Source organism: Macaca fascicularis, chromosome 13, assembly GCF_037993035.2.
Source record: "Macaca fascicularis isolate 582-1 chromosome 13, T2T-MFA8v1.1".
Classification (NCBI taxonomy): domain Eukaryota; kingdom Metazoa; phylum Chordata; class Mammalia; order Primates; family Cercopithecidae; genus Macaca; species Macaca fascicularis.
This window is the reverse complement of record NC_088387.1, coordinates 97,922,310-97,944,795: the sequence shown is the minus strand read 5'-3', so window position 1 is coordinate 97,944,795 and position 22,486 is coordinate 97,922,310. Positions and strand designations below refer to the sequence as shown.

Here is a 22,486-nt window from a genome sequence, read left to right as displayed (position 1 = left end):
TACTTATTGTAAACGTTTTTAAAAAAACAGATATTATGGAGAATCGTTTCTTCAAAGAAGGAGCAGGGGAAGCGAGGACTAATTTGGGGTTTATGTATTATGATATAAATGAAACTACAAAGTAACAAAGGATTTTGAGATTCTGCCAAATTACAAGGGAATTTTTCTCAATGACAATGTATATATCTTCCCTTAGAAAATTCTAATGAAATTAGAAATTAGAGAACTATTTCTAATTAATGAAATTCGTTTATCTAATTAGTTTATCTAAATTAATCTAATTAATGAAATTAGAAATTAGAGAATTATTTTCAATCATTTTATTTGCTCAATAAAATTTATTCTCCAAAAAACTGAAGGAATTTTTTTTTTTTTTTAAGAGAGTCTCATTCTGTCATCCAGGCTAGGGTGCAGTGACACAATCATAGTTCTCTTAAGCACTGAATTCCTGGGCTCAAGCAATCCTTCCATCTTGGCCTCCCTGAGGAGCTGGGACTAGAGGTGTGGGCCACCACACCCAGCTAATTTTTTTTTTAATTTTCTGTAGAGACAGGGTTCTCACTATGTTGCCCAGGCTGGCCTCAAGCAATCCTCCTACCTCAGACTCCCAAAGGGCTGGCAGAAATATTCTTAATAACCAATAGAATGCAACTAAAAACAATTTTATGTTAACACTATATTACAAAAAAAAATACTATCAGAAAATTAGGTTCATCTATAAAAGAAAACACTTTACCATATTTCAGCTAAAACGGGGGCCGGTAGACCTGACTGTAGGAAAAAATTACGTGCTTGATCACCTGAAAGTAATAAAAACAAAACCCAAGAAGTACATTAGTAAATGAAATTATTCCAATGCTTCTGAATAATAATGGGTATATGTTAATGATTTATAATTTTAATACCAATCATTAAATAATGCAAAAGAAACACAAATAAAAATTATTTAAATAACTTTAATAAGACAGATTTTTAAAACAAAAGTCACATCTGCATTTCTATTGTATATTAATCAGTGATGAAATATTATTCATCTTAGTTTTTCCACAATTGGGATCTTCCTTAAAAATACTTCCACTTAGTAAAATTTATATTTAAAAACACTATTCCCTAAACGAGTTTCAATATAAAAAGTACCAGGTGTTAGGAGACAGTCCTACTGGAGTTTCTTCACACTCCTATGTGTCTTGCTTCGTATGTCAATAATGTAAGACCCTAACTGCTCTCTGTCTGGGTCACTTCTCAGAATTGGGTTCGTAATGAGCAGTCTTAAGGAATCAGGTAATGTCTCCCACTGAGACAAGGGACAAACTTGCTTTACTGCTTGCTACAAAAGGGTGGGTTCCCCAAATTCAGTGTTCCTCTCCTGTAACACAGCATATGTAGCATTCTTCTGGGCTCTCTGCATTGTCTCTGTGGGACTTAGGGAACACTAAAGGAAACAGAAAGATAGATGCCAATGCTGATTTTGCTAGTTATGCTGATGGTCATAAGGTTCTTTGTCTTTGACTCAGGAATCTTGGGTCTTCCCTCAGTAATGGACAAAGCTATTAACCTGTAAGCAGGGTAATCAAATCCTAATACCAGGTAAGGTAATTACTATCATAGCAGTACAAATAACATGGTTAAGTAGATGGATTCCAAAGTCAGGCCGAATGGTTTCAAAGCCCAGATTAACACTAACCATCTTTGTAACCTTAGGCAGTTACATAACATCTGTTAGTCTCAGTTTCACTATTTGTAAATATAGACAACAATACTGCCTACTTTATAGGGTTGTTGTAAAGGTTAAATAAAATAATGCACTTAGCATAGCATCTGGTATATAGTAAAAATTCAATAAATATCATTGTTCTCATAGTTACTACTATTGTATGTAAAGCACTAAGTTACTTTGGTACAGAAAAAAGTTTAATTAATAGAAAAAAATTTCAAAGGCACACCTAAATTAATCCTATTTTGGCTCTGGTGGTCTTTCTGCAAAACAAGGGCTAGCATCAACAATCAGTGCTTGGTATAGCCTCAAAGACAGAGGGCTAGGATTAGGAAAACAGATTCCAGAACAAAAAGTCTAGATTTTCCATGAAATGAATCTAAGAAATAAACTGAAAACTTTCTAGATATAATGTCAAACTGTGAAACTAGACAATTACACAGAAATTCTTGACTATCATTTGGGATTCAGGAAAAATCTTCCATATCCCAAATTCAAAACAACAAATTAAGACAGTTCCAGGAAAAATAAGAAAGTTACCATTTCTTTAATTTCTAGAATTCTGACTGATATGAATTTTATCGTTTATTAACACAAATTTGATGGCAGTCAAATTAAAACTAATTCTTAGATATCACATAAGGACCATAATTCACAAATAAAATTATAAACACAAACCTGTTATGTAACCTCCTGAAGGTTTGAGGTTATCAAACTGCCTGTCATGCTTAGTACGTTCTTCAGAGGTAATAGCCCACATGTTTGGTCCTCCTGAAACATAAGTGGAATAAACTACAGTGTATACATGAGAATGCTCAAAACACAATTCTAAAATGTAAACAGAAAACACAAGTGTTCACTTTATGACAGTATTTACTATTTGAGTGACACAAAGAGTAGAGCTGTATCATAACCATACATAGCACAGCCCTAAGGCTTTTCACTCATTCACTCAGTTAACATCTATTGAACAAGTGCTATATAACACTCACTGGAAATGGGCATCAAGCTAAATACTGGCAATAAAAAGATGAGGAAAATATTCCCATCCTCAAGGAATTCACGCTCTAGAAAACTAACAGTACTTACAGTATTCACCTGTGAAGAATCCTAAGCGGAAATACATACTGACATAGTTTAGCCCTGAGTCCCCACCAGAACCTCATTTTGAATTGTAATCCCCACATGTCAGAGGAGAGGCCTGGTGGGAGATGACTGGATCATGGGGTGGATTTCTCCCCTGTTGTTCCTGTGATAGTGAGTGAGTTCCTCACGACAGCTGACGGTTTTAAATTGTGGCACTTCCCCCCTTGCTGCTTCTCTCTCTCTCCTGCTGCCACATTAAGATGTGCTGTGCTTCCCCTTCACCTTCCACCTTAAGTTTCCTGAGGCCCCTCCAGCCATGTGGAACTGTGAGTCAATTAAACCCTTTTTTTCATAAATTACTCAGTCTCAGGTAGTTCTTTATAGCAGTGTGAAAACAGACTAATACAGATACCAAAATAGCTGTGCCAATTCTGAGTTAGAAGCACCAAGGATGAGATGACAGGAAAGAGAACACTGAGGCAGAGCCTTGAAGCTTAGTTTGAATTTTGCCACGTGAAGAGGAGGGATAAGAACATTTCACACCGTAAGGGCACAGCATGAGAAGTCAAGGCTTGTGCAAGGTACTGTTAAGTGCACTGAGCAGACTAATAACTAGAGTTAGTAATAATAAACAGGTAGGGTGGAATTAACTGTAAAAAGGTCTTAAATACCATCCTCAAGAGCCTGACCCATATCCTGGAAGTTATAGGCTAAGGGGTGGGGGATCACAGGAGATATACAGACCTATTGTGAAATTTCAGGATTCTACTCTGACCACTCTGCACATGATGCATCTTTCTAGCCCCTAATGAGAACTGCAGGCAGGCTTGGTTCATAAACCCTCCAGCTGGGCCACTGAGGTAAAATGGGATCTAGAGCAGGAATTTCCAACCCCCGGGCCATGGACTGGTACTGGTCTGTGGCCTGTTAGGAAACTGGTCACACAGAAAGAGGTGAGCGGTGGGCAAGTGAGCATTACCACCTGAGTGGCACCTCCTGTCAGATCAGTGGCAGCATTAGATTCTCATACGAGTGCAAACCCTATTGTGAACTGTGCGTGTGAGGGATCTGGGTTGCATGCTCATTATGAGAATCTAATGCCTGATGATCTGCAGTGGAACATTTTCATCCTAAAACCATCCCCCTCCCACCATCCTACCCCAAATCTGTAGAAAAATTGTCTTCCATTAAACTGGTCCCTGGTGCCAAAAAGATTGGGAACCAGTGATCTAGAGGATTCAAAGTTAATTCTGGTTAGGGTTTATGAAAATGTCCCTCTTACATCTAACTCTTCTGGAACACTAGGAAATGGTAAAGTTATAGCTCTGAAATAAGAAACCAAGGTTTAATAGCAGTAGAGAGCAACAAGAAGGCACCTGAGGAAGAAATGCCTTAGATCCCAGGAGGTATGGTATTAAGAGAGGAATTAATGATCTTTTCTCTTGTAGAACTGCCCCTGTACCCTTCTCCAAGAAAAAATGCCTTGGTGTGGCTCTCCTAAATTGTAGGAAGCACCTTATGAGTCCGCCATTCCCCATCAGGAGCCTTATCAAGAGTCTATCGGGAACATCAGAAATGACCCCAGCAAATGTACCTCCCGTCCATATCACTTCCAGAGGTCTTTCCCCACCCCCAATCTCAGTAATGGATGAATTCCAATCAGCTGGTAGTGAGGACAAACAAAACAAGTGGGACTAATTCGGGCAATCCCTCCAAAAACAACGACTAGACTCCATTACTCAAACTGCACTGGAAACCCTCAGACTTGCCAGTCATCCAGGAAGCTATGTTAGAGGCACTGTGCCCCTCTTCTGATGTAGGTCCCACGGCAGCGGGAGTTGCGGGGGAAATAACTGTAAACATTTTCTTTCCAAGCATAACCCATGCGCACCCTTGATCTTCTACTTCTTCTGTGGAAACCATGCATTAACTTGCCTCCCTCCAAAAACACAATAATGTACATGAAGAGATCTTCAAGTGTTTAAAAAAAACACTTCCTCGGTCCTGGAAGGCAATCAGGTCAGCCTCAACTCACTGGTCAGGGCTGTTAGAGATTTACCCTAGATTTTCTTTTTTGCAGGCCAAGACAAAGTGTGTGCAATTATGAATACAACCTGCTGTACCCAGATTACTGATTCAGGCCAGGTAGAAAAGTTAAAATAAAACTTAAGGAGAGGCCGGATGTGGTGGTGCACACCTAACCCCAGTATTTTGGGAGGCTGAGGCAGGACGATCCCTTGAGATCAGGAGTTTGAGACCAGCCTGGGCAGCATAGTGAGACCCCATCTCTACATAAAACTTAAAAAATTAGCCAGGGGTAGGTGGCTCACACCTGTAATCCCAGCTATTTGGGAGGCTGAGGTAGAAGGATTGCTTGAGCCCAGGAGATTGAGGCTGCAGTGAGCAGTGATCACACCATTGTCTGGGTGACAGAACAAGACCCTGTCTCAACAACAACAACAAAAAACAATAACAACAACAACAAAAACACATTGTTTTTTAAGGAGAAAGCCACCTGGCTTTCTAAGGGAGACATTGATTATTTATAGGATTTGTTTAGCTGGGACCCTGCAGAGCACAGCTGAGAACATTGCAGGCTGAGACCAACCTGCTGCTTGGAGTCCTGTTGATCAGTCTTAATCAAATGCTGCATAAAATAAATCAGACCTAGTCCCAGCCCCTGTTTTGTCAGATTAATCAGAGTGGTCAACTTAGTTGTATGTGTACTCATGAGAAAATTTGCTAGAAGTCAAGACAATGGAGAAACAAGGGAGAGAAACTCTTGGGAGACAATTCTCCATGAGTTTCTCATGTTTCTGTACATCTTCTAAAGAAAAGGATTGGTAGCTTTTGTTCCAGACTCTCTTTGAGGATGTCTGCATTGCAAATACAGGGGTTTCTTCCTGAGCTTGGGATTAGCTTTTTGTTGTCCACTCTTCCCATGTGGTTATACCAGCTCTCTGGCAGTTTCTGTAAAGTTCTGCACATCCAACACGACTAATCACCATCTATACTTCTGACTACCTTTTCAATTTATTCCATTTCTGCCAATAAGGAACCAAATATGTTTAGGTATATAAACTCATACATAATTCCTGCTTGTATTGTATAAAAATCTGCCTTACAATTTCCTAGGAATGTATATCACTGAAAAGTAGGTGCTCACTATAATTTTTAACACTAATATGGATTCAACAAATTATTCTTAGTCCTAAGTGACTGGATTAAAAAATCTATAAATATCCTCTCTTTAAGAGAAGTTTTAAGATTATAGTTAAAAATAAAGAAACAGATGTACTGAAGAACTAAGGACCTAAAATAGCTAAACCTACACACTTTCTAAATAAAGAAATACCACATATGTAGTAAAAATCCTACTTGGTTTACCAGTTTATCAGAAAATAAAATAAACCTGTCAGGATTCCTGTCACTAGGAAGGCAAGTAGTGTAGCCACAGAACTGATTTTCTATTATATGACTTCAGAAAAATGATGATGCTGATTTTAAAAACAACAAAAATGACAACAACAAAGGATGACAAAGATGGAAGCAGCTCACCTTTATTGAACCCTGACTACTGTCAGGGACTTTATATGCAGTAACTCACTAAGCCCCCAGCATTAACCTATACATTAAAGTACTATCATTATTCTCATTTTATAGGTAAGGAAACCGAAAACCCATGGTGATAAAGTAACTTGCTCAAGGTCATACAGTAAGTGACAGAGCTGAGATTAGAACCTGGGTAGCCTGACTCCAGAGCCTGCATGCTGAACTCTGCACTATACTATGTCCCAACATATATGGATAAGATGCTCATGTTCTTTGTAATTCAGATGCCACCTCTATAAACTAGGAATATTATGTAACTCCACAGGCCTGTTGTAAAGATTACATGTAATATACCTCCGTTATAACTAACACTTAATGAAACTCACCGCGTGTCAGGTACTTTTCTAAGAGCTTTACATGTACTGCTTCATAAGAATCCCATGAAGTAACTAATGCTATCACTGTTTTTCAGAGAAGGAAACAGTGGTACAGAGATACTAAATAATTTGCCCAAGGTAATAAAATTGGTAAGTGTTGAAGGCAAGACTAGAGTCTACTCAGGCTTAATTAAGAGTCTTAAACTATCTGTCTTGTTGGTAATTAAAAAGAAATACACTCACAAATATATTGTCCATTGATTTCCAACAAGATGAGAAGATAATCCAAGGTAGAAAACAGTCCTTTCAGAAAATGGTGCTGAAAGAACTGGATATCCATATGAAAAAAACAACAAAAGAATCTCAACCTTCCAGCATTTACATGAATTAACTCTCAGTGAATCACATAACTAGATATAAAACTTCTGGAAGAAAATGTTTGTGATTTTGGATTATGCAATGACTTTTTGGAACACAAAAGGCAAAAATCATTAAAACATTTTGACAAACTGGACTTCATAAAAATCTAAAATGTCCACTCTGTTAAAGGAGGCTCTTAAGGAAAAGACAAACTACAGACTGAGAGAAAACATTTGCAAAACATATTCAATAAATATAGGTCAGCATATATATAGAACTATCCAACTCAAAAATTAGAAAATAATCCCTCCTCCAAAAAAAAGGAACAAAAGATTTGAACAGACACATCAAAGATAAACAGATGGCAAATAAGCATGTGACAAGATGCTCAATATCACTATCATCAGGGAAATGTAAATTAAAGCCACAAAAAGGTATCATTACATGTCTATTAGCATGTCTGAAAATTTAAAAACAAATTTTAAAAAAATACAGAGTGCTGATAAAGATGCCAAACAACTGCAACTCATATATGCTGGTGGGAAAGCAAATGTGACAGTCGCTTTGGAAAACAGTTTGGCAATTTCTTGTGAAGTTAAATATATATTTCCACATGACCCAACAATAGACTCTTGAGTATTAACAAAAGACTCTCGGGTAAATACCCAAGAGAAATAAAGACCTATTTCCACATAAAAACCTGTTCTCTGACGGTTATAGCAGATTTAGCCATAATCACTAAAACCTGGAAATAACCCAAATGTTCTGCACCTGAATGGCTGAACGGATAAATTGTGGTACACATTTATACAATGGAATACTACTCAGCAGTAAACAGAAGAAATGCATGCAACATTATGAATGAATCACAAAGATATTTTGCTAAGTGACAGAAGCCAGACACCAAAGGCTACATATTATGTATTCCATTTATATGACATTCAGGAAAAGGCAGAACTGTAAGGACAGAAATCTGATTAGTGGTTGCCAATCATACGTGGCTAAAGGTGGAGGTATAAGGCTACAGAGAACTTTTTAGGTGATGCAAATGTTTTATATCCTAATTTATATGACAACACAGTTATAGAAACTCATCAAACTGTATTACTTTAAAAGGGTGAATTATACCCCCAATAAACCCAACTTTAAAATAAACTAAAACAAAAATATAAAGCATCTAATACATGCCTGCCATATGAAGAGTGCTCCATAAATTAGTTTCCTTATTCAACCCAATCCCAGGGAACAATATAATTAAAAAGAAGTCAGAGCATTCAAATCTTTCTCAGGGAATAGCCTGAAACTAAGGCTCTTTAGTTAGAAACCTTAAGACTATTTTAAGTCTGAAGAGTTTGGTTAGGAAGGCTTAAAAGCCACCCTAACATACACGGGTATATATCCCCAGGCAGTGATAGACTCCACTGCTGTCTTAAGACAAAACAGAGTTCTGCTGCATCACCAGTGCTCATCACAATATGATGCTGTCTTATATATATTACTATCTCCTCACATTTCCTTGGCTACGTGTTTTCACAAGGGCTAACTCAACCCATCTGTTTATGTTTACTGCTTAGTTCCTCATGTCTCCAATCAGTAATCTTGACACCTTCATATTCATTCATTCAGTAAACATTTATGGGGTAAGAAGATGAATAAAATGAACCATTGGGTTGGGTGCTTCGGAAGGCTGAGGCAGGGGATCACTTGAGCCCAGGAGTTGAGACCACCCTGGCCAACACAGTGAGACCCCATGTCTAAAAAAATTTTTTTTAAGTAGATGGTAATGGTGGCACATGTCTGTAGTCCCAGTTACTCTGGAGACTGAGACAGAAGGAATTGCTTGAGCCTGGGAGGTTGAGATTGCAGCGAGCAACGTTCATGCCACTGTACTCCAGGGTGGGTTGACAGAGCAAGACCCTGTCTCAAAAAACAAAAACAAACAAAAAAAACACCTTAAAGGAACTCACAGACTCTAATATTTTAAAGAGACTCCACCAGCCAAGAAAATCACACACAACAATCATGGTTACATATTATCATGATTAATGTAACCAAGAGAATAAAAATGTTCTAAGGCATTTTAACAAGGAATAATTTTTTAGTAGTGTTCAAATAACCTTTTAAAAACTTAATCATATTAAAACATAAAGTATTAATGCACCAAGAATTTTCTAGGAACAAAAAGATAACACTGGTCAGGTGTGATAGCTCATGCCTGTAATCCAAGCACTTTGGGAGGCTAAGGTGGGAGGACTACTTGAGCTCAAGAGTTCAAGACCAGCTTGGGCAACATAGTGAGACTCCCACCTCTACAAAAAATTTAAAAATTAGCTGGGTGTGGTGGCTCATGCCTGTGGTCCCAGCTACTCAGGAGGCAGAGGCAGGAGGATTGCTTGAATCTAGCAAGTCAGGGCTGCAGTGAGCTGTGTTCATACCACTACACTCCAACCTGGGCAACAGAGTGGAGACCCTGTCTCAAAAAACCAAACACTGAAATCAGAAAACTGGGCAATACATGTAATCAAAGCCAATTTTAAAATAGTTAATTCAATCCTGGCTTTCTTATTTAGATATATCAACTAACAGAACGCTTTGACAAGGCAAAAGTTTGTTACTTTGAACTTCAAGTAAAAATCTCCCAATCCTACTCTATATTTATCTGTAAGCCTTACTGAAGAGGCAGAAAAATCTAAGTTTGGGGGTTGATGTCTAATATATCCCTAAAAAGCTAACAAACTTTTACAGTATCTAATAATCATGTTAGAAATACATTAAAATTCTATCCACTTCCCCCAACTCATAACTGATATTGAAAATATGGGATTTTGATAAACATTTCTGTTGCTTATTCTCATCTCACCTGCTGGCTCTTTCAAACAAGTTCTTATAGTCAGTGAAGAAAAAAAAGTTCACATTAACAGAACATCTACTATAGGCTAGATCTCATCCAGTAAGTAGTCTCATCTCTGTTTTTACACACACACACACATCTATACATACACACATACACACACACACATATACATTCACACACAGGCATACTTACAGACAACTCCCAATAGCAATGGGCATCAAAAAAATTTAACAATCTATGTCAGGATTACTAGAGGAGCAAAGTTTTGTACTATACATGAATGCTGCTCTCCAGTAACATCTTAAACCCTGAATTGAACTTAAATTAAATACGTCTAAGTTATCGTCAATCTTCTAAGTAGGAAGGTAACACAGTCTATACATGCAATTAATTCTTCAGAAGTTTAAAAAAAATTATCTGTATTTCTATATAGCACTTCTAAACACATTTTCCAATATTTTAGATGATTATTCACATAATCATTCTTTTGTTATTGAATATTTCACTTGTTCTCAATGTTATATTTTGTATAATGCAATGAACTGCAAAGTAGATATATAAATGTTTATGGAATGGAAGAAGCAGAATAAAGAAGGACCGGGACTGTACCGCTTTATGTTCATTTTGCTTATAAACCTGATTAATATGTTGCCTGAAGTTTACAATTCAACTGTTTAGTGCAAATTCCTTTGTATGGGGCATAAAAATGCTCAAACTTGAGTAGAGCATGTTACTACTACAATTACTGCCCTACTTTTAAACTTTATACATATATCACTCATTATGGAAAAATTATTTAATTATTAAAAATTGTCTGCGGCATTAATCTTTATAATCCCACACCATTTTCCCAATAGGAGCAATACTCACATTAATCCTTAAATAATAGGTTGAAAAGGTAAAACACGAAACAATAAAATTTTTACTTCAAGTCTATCCTTAAATGACACAGGATCTTATCACGCATTAGAATTTGATTCTACCTTTTATACAAATAATTCACTTCTCCAAGATTTTCCTAAATCCTGAGGCATAAAACTTTAGATATACAACATGTATTTTCAATTATACAAATAATTCACTTCTCCAAGATTTTCCTAAATCCTGAGATATAAAACTTTAGATATACAACATGTATTTTTGTTATTAATGTAATGATTTGGTCCTATGTCTGAAAACAAGTTTAAAAAACAACTGATTAACACTAGATGGTAATATCAAAACAGAACGGCTTCATGAAGATGGTGGAATGGTGATTCTTCCCTCCTTTTTTTTAATGCTTTAATATTACTGTTTTCAATTTAAATAATAAAGAATTATTGAGTTTATTCGCTATTTCCTGATACTTATCCACAATTAGCTAATACAATTTACCATAAAATTAAGAACTCAGTATCTAGATTTCTTTAGCGATTTAAAAATATAATGCATTTTTTTCAATTAATTATAAATGACAAACACAGTAACAATACCTATTAAGGGTAGTTAATTAGTATTTGGGGAAAGAATTAAAGCTACAATCAGAACAAAACTTTAAACATTTTTCATTATCGAAATTACGTAAGCATTTTCCTTTTCCTTTTCTTTTTTTTGTTTTTGAGATGGAGTCTCACTCTTTCCCAGGCTCACTGCAACCGCCACCTCCCAGGTAGTTCAAGTGATTCTCCTGCCTCAACCTCCCAAGTAGCTGGGATTACAGGTGCCCATGACCACGCTCGGCTAGTTTTTGTATTTTCAGTAGAGATGGGGTTTCACCATGTTGACCAGGCTGGTCTTGAACTCCTGACCTCAAGTGATCTGCCTGCCTCAGCCTCACAAAGTAATGGAATTACAGGCATGAGCCACTGCACCCAGCCAGCACTTTCTTTTAAAATGTTTATTAAACAATTATGTATGCAGGCATACGTAATCTTATCTAAAGGGAAAACGTAATCTTACATAAATATTACTAAGTTAATCTTTATTGGCTTCATCGGTTTACAATCATCTTATGCCATCAAAATACCTTTAATATTCACCTTATAGCACTCTGCTTTTTGTCATCCAGTTTTATGCATCAAACACAATACACCTTTTGGTTATTCCTAACTGCTCAATGGCAAACACACATTCCAGAATACAGTCATGGGATTTACGACATAATATTCTTAGAGAAGATATATGCAGTGTTCCAAAATATTTTCAACAAGAATACTTCAAGTTTTGTATTTATAAGCTTAAGGAAAATTATCTACATGAATATTTTAAACCTCTACCAAAAAAAAAAAAAATCATAACCTCATCTTGCCACAAGCACAAAGCTGCTTACCATTCATAGCTGTGGGAAACTGAGCCATCATGGTCCTGAGTTTTCCTTGCTAGCTCTCGGCCATCTGCAACATAAAAATATTGTGCCGTTGGTAATACAACAAGGGCAGATCACAGCTTAGTGCACCCGCTAAGCAGTAGGAATGTCTGTCCCCTTCAGCTCACACTTCCAACAGAAAACAATGCAGAGCTTCTGCTGCTGCTGAACAGGCAGAATTTACATTTGAGGAAGGGTAAGAGATTCTGTTGGGTAATCACGCTGCCTTAATACAGAAAAACAGTCACATATTCAATAGCAGATACTGAATAAAGAAACCCTTGGCATGAACCAACATTCTTGCAGAAATTAATTTGGGAAAGAAGAAAATAAATCAACTGTATAAACTAAGTATGTAAAAATAACATGGAAATCCTTTTTTTTTTTTTTTTTTGAAACAGTCTCACTCTGTCACCCAGGCTGGAGGGCAGTGGTGTAATCTCAGCTCACTGCAACCTCTGCCTCCTGGGTTCAAGCAATTCTCATACCTCGGCCACCTGACTAGCTGGGACTACAGGAATGCTACATCATGCCTGGCTAATTTTTGTGTTTTTAGTAGGGATAGGGTTTTGCCAGGTTTACCAGAATGGTCTCAAACTCCTGGCCTCAAGTGACCCACCCACATCAGCCTCCCAAAGTGCTGAGATAACAGGCGTGAGCCACTGCACCCAGCCCATACTATCATTTTTTCAAAACTCCCAAACAAGAAAATTATTCAAAATAAATGTAGCACAGTTGTTTAAGTGAGCTCAAGGGGTTTATAAAATAGTCTAAAAGTAATTACTAAAACACACACATAATTATTAAAATACATAATAACTAAATGTGTTTGGCAAGCACTCTAAGAGAAGGGACTTTGGAAATTCACAGCTCTGGGTTCAAACCCAGCTCTGCTATTCTCCCATCTATGACCATGGAAAAGTTATTTAACCTTTTTTGAGACTCAGATTACTCACCTATAAAAAATACTCTGCAGAAGTATTTTTTAAAGTGTTAAACATAATCCATTAAACCGCCTGCCACATAGGGTATTCAACAAATGGCTGCTATTTTGCAAACATCCAGAAAAGGAGAGTGCAATATCATTCTGAACCCTGAATTCATTATTCAGCTGTCAATAAATTCAAAATTTGTTTCATGAATATTTTTCTGAGTTTTTTTTTTTCCTTGAGACGGAGTCTCGCTCTGTCGCCTAGGCTGGAGTGCAGAGGCACAATCTTGGCTCACTGCAACCTCACCTCCCAGGTTCAAGTAATTCTCCAGCCTCAGCCTCCTGAGTAGCTGGGTCTACAGGCGCACATCACCATATGCCCGGCTAATTTTTGTTTGTTTGTTTGTTTTAGTAGAGCCAAGGTTTTACCATGTTGGCCAGGCTAGTCTTGAACTCCTAAGCTCAAGTGATTTGCTTCCCTCAGCCACCCAAAGTGTTGGGATTACAGGCCACTGCGTCCAGCCTGTTCCACAAATTTTGAGAACAGGACCAGTTAGGAAGTGAAGGCCTAGCAAATTTACTGCAATGCACTTAGTAATTAAAACCATGGATCATAATATTGCAGGAAAACTCTACTATATTAAAAGATCATGCTGCATCTCATATATTTACCCAAATCATTTAAATATTTATATTTTTAGAAGCCTAAGAAAAATATTTGCACAGCCATTTTAAACAAAGAAGGCATTAAGTAGTATATACATCATGGTCAACATTTGTCACCATTTTATAGCTAGCTTAAAAATGAACACAGAAGGAAGTCCCATAAATCAAGTTATGACTACAACTTCCTCAAATACAGAAATACTGCAAACAAATATAACATTTTTACTTCTTCAATTTTAAAACATAAGTAATGTTAACTCAAAATAAGCTATATGCCTGAAAACAAACTATCTACTTAACAGATATGCAGTAGCAAGGGCCTTTACTAGTTTTCTGTGGCTGAGACCATTTTAAAATGTGGGAGAAAACCCACTATTGCAAATAATGCATTTTCTAACTCTGCATAATAGCATGTGAATTACTAAAGATGGCTCTAACAGAAAAACCAATGAGGAATGGGATCCCATGGACACAAGGCCTCAATCAGTTGGGATCTAGGTCTAAAACTTACAAATCATCTGTCTAGAACCATTTGTTGGTCATCACGTATTCTGCGAATATAAAAGAATGCCAAATAGAGAGCAGTATGAAGAAGAAGAGGCGAAAATGAACCCCAGATCGACCAAAGCCTGCATGCCACTGCACCCTGTGCCAGGCGCTTACCTCCCACCACCGTCGCCACCACCATGCCCAAGAGAAAGGGTGAAGGGGATGCCGAAGGAGATAAAGCCAAGGTGAAGAACGAACCACAGAGAAGATCCATGAGGTTGTCTGCTAAACCTGCTCCTCCAAAGCCAGAGCCCAAGCTGAAAAGACCCCTGCAAAGAAGGGAGAGAAGGTACCCAAAGGGAAAAAGGGAAAAGCTGATGCTGGCAAGGAGGGGAATAACCTTGCAGAAAATGGAGATGCCAAAACAGACGGGGCACTGAAAGCTGAAAGTGTTGGAGATGCCAAGTGAAGTGTGTGCATTTTTTATAACTGTGTACTTCTGGTGACTGTACAGTTTGAAATACTATTTTTTATCAAGTTTATAAAAACGCAGAATTTTGTTTTACTTTTTTTTTTTTTTTTTGGAGATGAATTCTCACTCTGTCGCCCAGGCTAGAGTGCAGTGGCGTGATCTTAGTTCACTGCAACCTCAGTCTCCTGAGTAGCTGGGATTACAGGCAGGCACCACCACGCCCGGCTAATTTTTGTATTTTTAGTAGAGATGGGGTTTCACCATGTTGGTCAGGCTTGTCTCGAACTCCTGACCTTGGGTGATCCACCTGCCTCAGCCTCCCAAAGTGCTGAGATTACAGGTGTGAGCCACTGTGCCTTGCCACATTTTTTTTTTTTTTGGTAGAGTTTTACTCTTGTCGCCCAAGCTGGAGTGCAATGGTACAATCTCAGCTCACTGCAACCTCCGCCTCCCAGGTTCAAGCAATTCTCCTGCCTCAGCCTCCCAAGTAGCTGGGATTACAGGTGCGTAACATCACACCCGGCTAATTTTTTGTATTTTTAGTAGAAATGGGGTTTCACTATGTTAGCCAGGATGGTCTCGAACTCCTGACTTCAGGTGATCCACCTGCCTCAGCCTACCAAATTTCTGGGATTACAGGCGTGAGCCACTGTGCCCGGCCACAACTTTCAAACTCCCTTCTTCAGTAGACGACCAAAAATCAGAAAGCCACTCTAAAACCCAACAAAGTCTTCATCTGATGCTGTGAACAGGGAAAGTTTAGAGTGAGGGTTGACATTTCACATTTAGCATATTGTTTAACAACTTTTCACCAGCTGACCCTGACTTTCAGGAAGTGAAATGAAAATAGCAGAATTTATCTGGAGAACCAATGCTCTTTTGACGGATGCCACCTCAGTGGCATCACTGGAGAGTCCAGATTGCCTTACACACTGGTAACTAATGACTGGGGATCAGGTCCCAACAGATGTCTGGGTTTAAGGGAGTTAAGTCTCTGCTGAAAGATGGAAAGGGAGAAGAGGACATAAAAACAAATGTTTTCCATTCCACAAGGTTTTACGTGCCAAGGTGGCCATGTGTGTTAAAGTCAGGGAATCCCTCCTCCCGGGAGCCAAGAGGAACTCTCTCAAAACTAGAAGGGAAAGGTGTTTTCCCCACATTCGTCCAGCTTCGGAGACATTCCATCAGTGACATATGGCCCTTCCCCCCAAAAACAACAATGAAGGGTTCTGTGTGCTAACAACATAGCTAAAAAAAAAAAAAAAAAAAAAAAGAGAGAGAGAGAGAGAGAGAGATAGGGTGGGGGGGAAAGAAAGTTGTTGTATACTGTTAATGATTGTCTGCTCATGTCCTGCCTGAAATACCATGATTGTTTATGGAAAGTATCTCTACTAAAGCTGGATAGTTTTACTTGGAAAAAAAAAGAATGCCAAATAGCAGATGCTCAATAATCACAGGCATAAATCTGAAATAACACCTGAGAATGAACCAAATATTAATAATATTACTGGCAATAAGGGCAAATCCCTTGGGTAAAGCTGAAGAGCTGAAGGTACTAGTATTACAGAATCTTTATCATCTGGTATGTGGAATTTAGCCACCCATGCATACAGGTACCATATTATATGTAACATTTATGTTGTATGTAAAATATGGGAGTATATTTTGTTGGAACCAATAAGCTTTTAAAACATATTTCAATCTATTACATTTACATTCTCTCTGCCCCACTGTGGAATAATTACCTAATGCTTAACAATTCTACTAGTCTATTTGCAGAGTAGTACTTAAAGAATAATTATAATTGAAATTTTGAAAATGCAGCAGATACGAAAAACTTTGTTTTACATTTTTCAACAAGCAATTAATAAATTAACATTTACTGTTTACCATTAATTCAATACACTTCTGTTGATCACAGTAGAGGTGCTGTGTCATGCTGAATGTTCACTGAAAATACAGTATGTTTCAGGTTCTGCAGAAGGAGCTTCAGACACTGAGAAGCTTGTAGACTTATCTACCAGGTGCCAGATACTGCTAGGCACCTTTGATAATACGGATACTCCTCTCACATATCCCTGCAAGGCAGATGATACTGTACTCATTTCACAGAAGAAACTGAAGAGATTAAATTACTTGCCCAAATTCAGTATGTCATGAAGCCAGAATGCAACCCCAAGTTTGTCTAATTCTAAAGCCCATAAACTTCCCATGGGCTTTGTCTGCCTCTTCCTCTCTTAAATGGAGATAATGCATCACAGGTTCCTGCAAACAGCAGGAGAACTTACTGTTAACACATTTGTCCAGGAGAAGAAAAACAAGCCAGAGATGACTCCCAACACACTGGACAGCATCAATCACATACATAAATTAGGGAGTGCTAATTGTTTCTTATCTCTTGGTATAACTCTCTGAAAGGAAGAAAAGGGTAACCAGCATATCCCCAGGTACATGACGGGTGCCTGTTTCAGGCAAGTGCAACTAAAGTCGGCATCCAACAAACACCCGTTTCTACTCTTCACAGGGGATGACATGTAGTGACGGGCAATTTTGGCAATGTGTAGTCATCATATATTTTGAATACTGTTAGTTACATATGGTTTTTAGAATATTCATATGATTTTGCTGCTCATTAAAAATTAATGGAGAACTGGCATTGTTACCTTTGTAGAAACCAATAAAACATATTGGGTAAATGGTAGGCATAAGGCAAAGAACACTGCTTCAATTTAATATAATTCAGATGCAATTTGGAGTAATTGCTAAAGAGACAATGTAGAAAATATACTCACACTAAGACAGAAAAAAGTAGAAATGGTAGAACAAAAGCAGGAAATCCTGTTTTACAAAGGGTCAGTAAGACTCAGAAAAAGTCACAGCCATTGTAAGTGAAAAGTCGCTTAATTAAGGTTTAGGGGTTTTTTTGTTTTGTTTTTTGAGATGGAGTCTCATTCTGTCACGCAGACTGGAGTGCAGTGGCACAATCTCGGCTCACTGCAACCTCCACTTCCTGGGTTCAAGCAATTCTCCGGCCTCAGCCTTCTAATTAGCTGAGACTACAAGCACACACCACCATGCCCGGCTAGTTTTTTTTTGTTGTTGTTTTTTGAGATGGAGTCTCCCTCTGTCACCCAGGCTGGAGTGCAATGGCGTGATCTCGGCTCACTGCAACCTCCACCTCCCAGGTTCAAGCGATTTTCCTGCTTCAGCCTCCCGAGTAGCTGGGATTACAGACGCCCACCACCACGCCCAGCTAATTTTTATATTTTTAGTAGAGGTGGGTTTTGCCATGTTGGCCAGGCTGGTTTCAAACTTCTGACCTCAGGTAATCTGCCTGCCTCAGCTTCCCAAAGTGTTGCAATTACAGGCATGAGCCACCATGCCCGGCCTAATTTTTGTATTTGTAGTAGAGATGGGGTTTCACCATCTTGATCAAACTCCAAACCCCTTGGCCCAGCCAAGGTTAAAGTTTTTGTTTGTTAAGAAGCACAGTTACAGAAAGAATTACAATTACCTTCCATGGCAACAGCACTCACGCAAACATGGTGAACATTCCTAAAACCCACAGGATTTTCTGTAATAAGTGTGCAAAGCACCAACCCCACGAAGTGACACAGTACAAGAAGGGCAAGGATTCTCTGTATGCCCATGGAAAGTGGTGTTATGACAGGAAGCAGAGCGGCTATGGTGGGCAAACTAAGCTGATTTTCCAGAAGAAGGCTAAAACTACAAAGAAGATTGTGCTAAGGCTTGAGTGCATTGAGCCCAACTGCAGATCTAAGAGAATGCTGGCTATTAAAAGATGCAAGCATTTTGAACTGGGAGGAGATAAGAAGAGAAAGAGCCAAGTAATCCAGTTCTAAGTGTCATCTTTTCTTTTATTATAAAGACAATAAAATCTTGAGTTTATGTTAAATAATAATAATAATTACAATTATCATTTAGTCCAAAACCCTCAATTTTCAAGATGGAAAAACTAAGAAACTTGTAAAAGATCACAAGTTAAGAGTAAAGGTCCCAGAAACTGCGTCTCTGATGTAAATGTCCAGTGCTCTGGTTTTTTAAGACAAAGCATCACTCTGCCATGCAGGCGGGAATGCAGAGGCATGATCTCAGCTCACTGCAACCTCTGCCACCTGGGCTTGAGCAATCTGCCCATCTCAGCCTCCTGAGTAGCTAGGACTACAGGCATGTACCACCATGCTCAGCTAATTTTTAAATTTTTTGGTAGAGATGTGGCCTCACTACATTTCCCAGGCTGGTCTCCAACTCCTGCGCTCAAGCGAACCTCCCACCTTGGCCTCCTAAAGTGCTGGGATTACAAGCAAAAGCCACTGCACCCAGCCTTCCAGTGCTGTTTTTTCTTTTCTTTTCTTTTTTTTTTTTTTTTTTTTGGAGACAGAGTCTCACTCTATCCCCCAGGCTGGAGTGCAGCACGCGATCTTGGCTCACTGCAACCTCCGCCTCCCAGGTTCAAGTGATTCTCATGCCTGAGCCTCCCGAGTAGCTGGGATTACAGGTGCCCACCACCATGCCTGGCTAATTCTTGTGTTTTTAGTAGAAACGGGGTTTTGCCATGTTGGCCAGGCTGGTCTTGAACTCCTGACCTCAGGTGATCCGCCCACCTCAGCCTTTCAAAGTGCTGGGATTACAGGTGTGAGCCACCATGCCCAGCCCAGTGCTCTGTTTTTAAGTTTCCCAACTTGCCCACTCATATCACCTGGGATACTTACTAATTGTACAGTATGAATAGAACCTAAATAAATGTTCTTGCCTTGAGACCCTTCCACACAGCTAGTAGTTTTTTCTTAAAGCTCTAATTGATGCCCCTTTCCTTAGAATATGCTTAGAAAATCTTCCACTGATTACAAATTAAAGTCCAAACTTCTTAGTGTAAAATACGGCCCTCTTCAGTATCTCACTCTACCACATTCTCCAGGTACTTTCCATTTCCATATGTCCTAAGTATACCAATCTTTTTTGAAACAGTAACTTTTGTTCTCTCCTCTACTTCATGAAGAGTTGCTCCCTTTGTCATGGTCATCACACTTTCTTCTCCTTCTTTGATTCCCAATTCAAATGTCATCTTGTCTTTGAAAGACTTCTATCCTCCCAAGTAATCACTATCTCCTGTGTGTCCATACACTTGTTTACACCGCAATAATCTCATTTATTACACTATTTTAATTTCATGATTGCCTGTTTCACATGTCCTGGGGAGAGACCACTTTAATTTACCTCCGTATGCCTGGTTTCTAAATCAGATCTTCCAAAGAAAACACTCGATAAATATTTGCTGAACAAATGAATTGGGTAAATAATACAGTTAAGATACCAAAAAAGATGTGAATAAAGCAAGCAGGAAGAGGCAACGATAAATGAATATACAGAAAAGCAACCAGCAGGAAGCAGAACAGGCTCCAACCTACTTCCATTAAACCCTGCAGAAATCAGAGTTGTGCAACATGGCTCTCCTGTAACTTGGCTTTTCTTTCTTTTGAGTATACTTTTAAAGAAAGGTTTATTTCCCATTGAATTCTGAAGGTTTTTTATTGAGAGTGAGGAAGAAGGCTCAGGTTTTTTAATTACTTCGTGATTCAATATTTTGAATCATTTTGATTAAATAAATTTGACTAATGGTTTGACATTCAAAAGCACAATCATCAATCATCAAGTTCCTGCAGGGGTGTGTGTGTGTCTATATGTATATATGTGGGTATAGATATCTTTTTTTTTTTTTTTTTGAGACAGATTCTCGCTCTATTACCCAGGCTGAAGTTCAGTGGCATGATCTCGGCTCACTGCAACCTCAGTCTCCTGGGTTCAAGTGATTCTCCTGCCTCAGCCTCCCAAGTAGCTGGGATTACAGGCGCGCACTACCATGCCCGGCTAATTTTTTGTATTTTTAGTAGAGACGGGGTTTCACCATGTTGGCCAGGCTGGTCTTGAACTCCTGACCTCGTGATCAGCCCACCTCAACCTCTCAAAGTGCTGGGATTACAGGTGTGAGCCACCGTGCCTGGCCTTTTTTTTTTTTTTTTTTTGAGACATGGCCTTGCTACATTACCCAGGCTAGACTCAAACTCCTGATCTCCAGAGATCCTCCTGCCACCTCAGCCTCTCGAGTAGCCAGGACTACAAGTGTGCACCACTGTGCCCAGCTTCCTGCAGGTATATTTTATAAAACTTTCTCTAGGGTGTCTGCCACTCCCAGCATGTGCTAGGTACACACAGCCAACGTCCAAACTATACTTGCTGATCAGCTGAGAAAAATGTTCCTGTCTCATTCAGTTCTCAAGGAGATCAAGGTCAGTTTTATATTAATGTAAACCAAAAATAAAATTCTAAGGCCCCCCAACCATCTGAATGGACTTCCTTCTCATCCAGGGCACTGTTAAAATTTAACCTGAGGCTGGTTCAGGCCATGATGGGAAGTGGGGTTCAGACATACTCATTAAACCTCACTGGCATTAACATCAGATAGTCTGATACGAACCATTTACAATCTATCCTCTCAGAAGCCTGCCACCCAGAGGCTTCATCTGCATGATAAAACTTTAGTCTTTATAACCTCTTACCATCATAACCCAGTCTTTTCCTTTCTACTGATCCCAGACCTTTAGATAAACTCAACCGATTGTCAACCAGAAAATTTTTAAATCTACCTATAAACTGAAAGGCCACCCTCCCCTTCGAGTTGTCCCACCTTTCTGGATGGAACCAATGAATTTCTTAAATGTATTTGATTGAAGTCTCTTGTCTCCCTAAAATGTATAAAACCAGCTGTACCCCAACCACCTTGGGCACATGTTCTCAGGACTTCCTAAAGGCTGTGTCACGGGCCGTGGTCACTCATATTTGGCTCAGAATAAATCTCTTCAAATATTTTAGAGAGTTTGGTTCTTTTCATCAACATGAGAAGAGCCTGAGCAAAATTACCTGCTAGTGTATAGTTTCTGCAGTAAGACGATTACAGAATACATATATTCCCCACCTGAGCATTCATTCATTCTTTCATTCTACCATTCATTTATTCATCAAACATGAATGGTCATTATAATAAAGGGATTTGGCCAGGTGCAGTGGCTCACACCTGTAATCCCAACAACTCAAGAGACTAAGGCAGGAGGATTGATGAGGCCGGGAGTTCAAGACCAGCCCAGACAACACAGCAAGACTCCATCCCTACAAAAATAATAATAAATAATAAAGGGATTTGGGGAATGCCAAGAGAACCCAGAGAATAGAACAAACACTACTTGAGAGGTAAATCAAAGTAAGGTACATGTAATCATCGAGGTAACATTTGTGTAAGAATTATCTGAGGTCGGTGGCAAACTGAATGAACTCCAAGTGTCCTTGGAGTGAATGACATTGCATAGTGTGCGGATAGGCTCTGTTATAAAGAAAGGAAGTTTCTGAACCTAAGAGAAGGACTAGTTAAAAGGAGGAAAGCACAAGAGCCAGTGTAACACTAAAACCACTCCTACTCCTATTCAAAAACTGTGTGATTTGAGAGTGATGTAATTTCAAAGAAGTCACTTCATCTTAAGAGGTGCAAGAGGCCAGGTGTGGCAGCTCACACCTGTAATCCCAGCACTTTAGGAGACCAAGGCAGGCAGCTCATTTGAGTCCTGGGTA

At 38.8% G+C, this 22,486-nt stretch overlaps 2 protein-coding genes across 12 annotated transcripts in view; one reads left to right on the top strand and one right to left on the bottom strand.

Annotated features, from left to right (window-relative positions):
• Positions 1 to 22,486, bottom strand: part of ITSN2 (intersectin 2) — a 157,499-nt gene that overhangs the window by 111,336 nt on the left and 23,677 nt on the right. For all 11 annotated transcript variants that reach the window (XR_006691761.3, XM_005576435.4, XM_074012224.1 and 8 more), the window contains exons 2-4: positions 12,252 to 12,315; positions 2,393 to 2,485; positions 737 to 800 (exon numbers count right to left, since the gene is read on the bottom strand). Coding sequence is in view for 10 of the 11 variants with exons in the window: in XM_005576435.4 (XP_005576492.3) it covers positions 737 to 800; positions 2,393 to 2,485; positions 12,252 to 12,282 (188 nt within the window). In the remaining variant the exon portion in view is untranslated. The remainder of the gene's footprint in view (positions 1 to 736; positions 801 to 2,392; positions 2,486 to 12,251; positions 12,316 to 22,486) is intronic.
• On the top strand, positions 18,388 to 18,717 carry LOC102136999 (large ribosomal subunit protein eL42-like). Its single transcript, XM_005576432.4, has one exon. The coding sequence runs from the start codon at positions 18,388 to 18,390 to the stop codon at positions 18,706 to 18,708; it is 321 nt and encodes a 106-aa protein (XP_005576489.3). The 3' UTR covers positions 18,709 to 18,717.

What these genes read in the sequence shown, in the direction of transcription:
- LOC102136999 (XM_005576432.4), top strand. Translation starts at nt 18,388, where the DNA reads ATGGTGAACATTCCTAAAACCCACAGGATTTTCTGTAATAAGTGTGCA.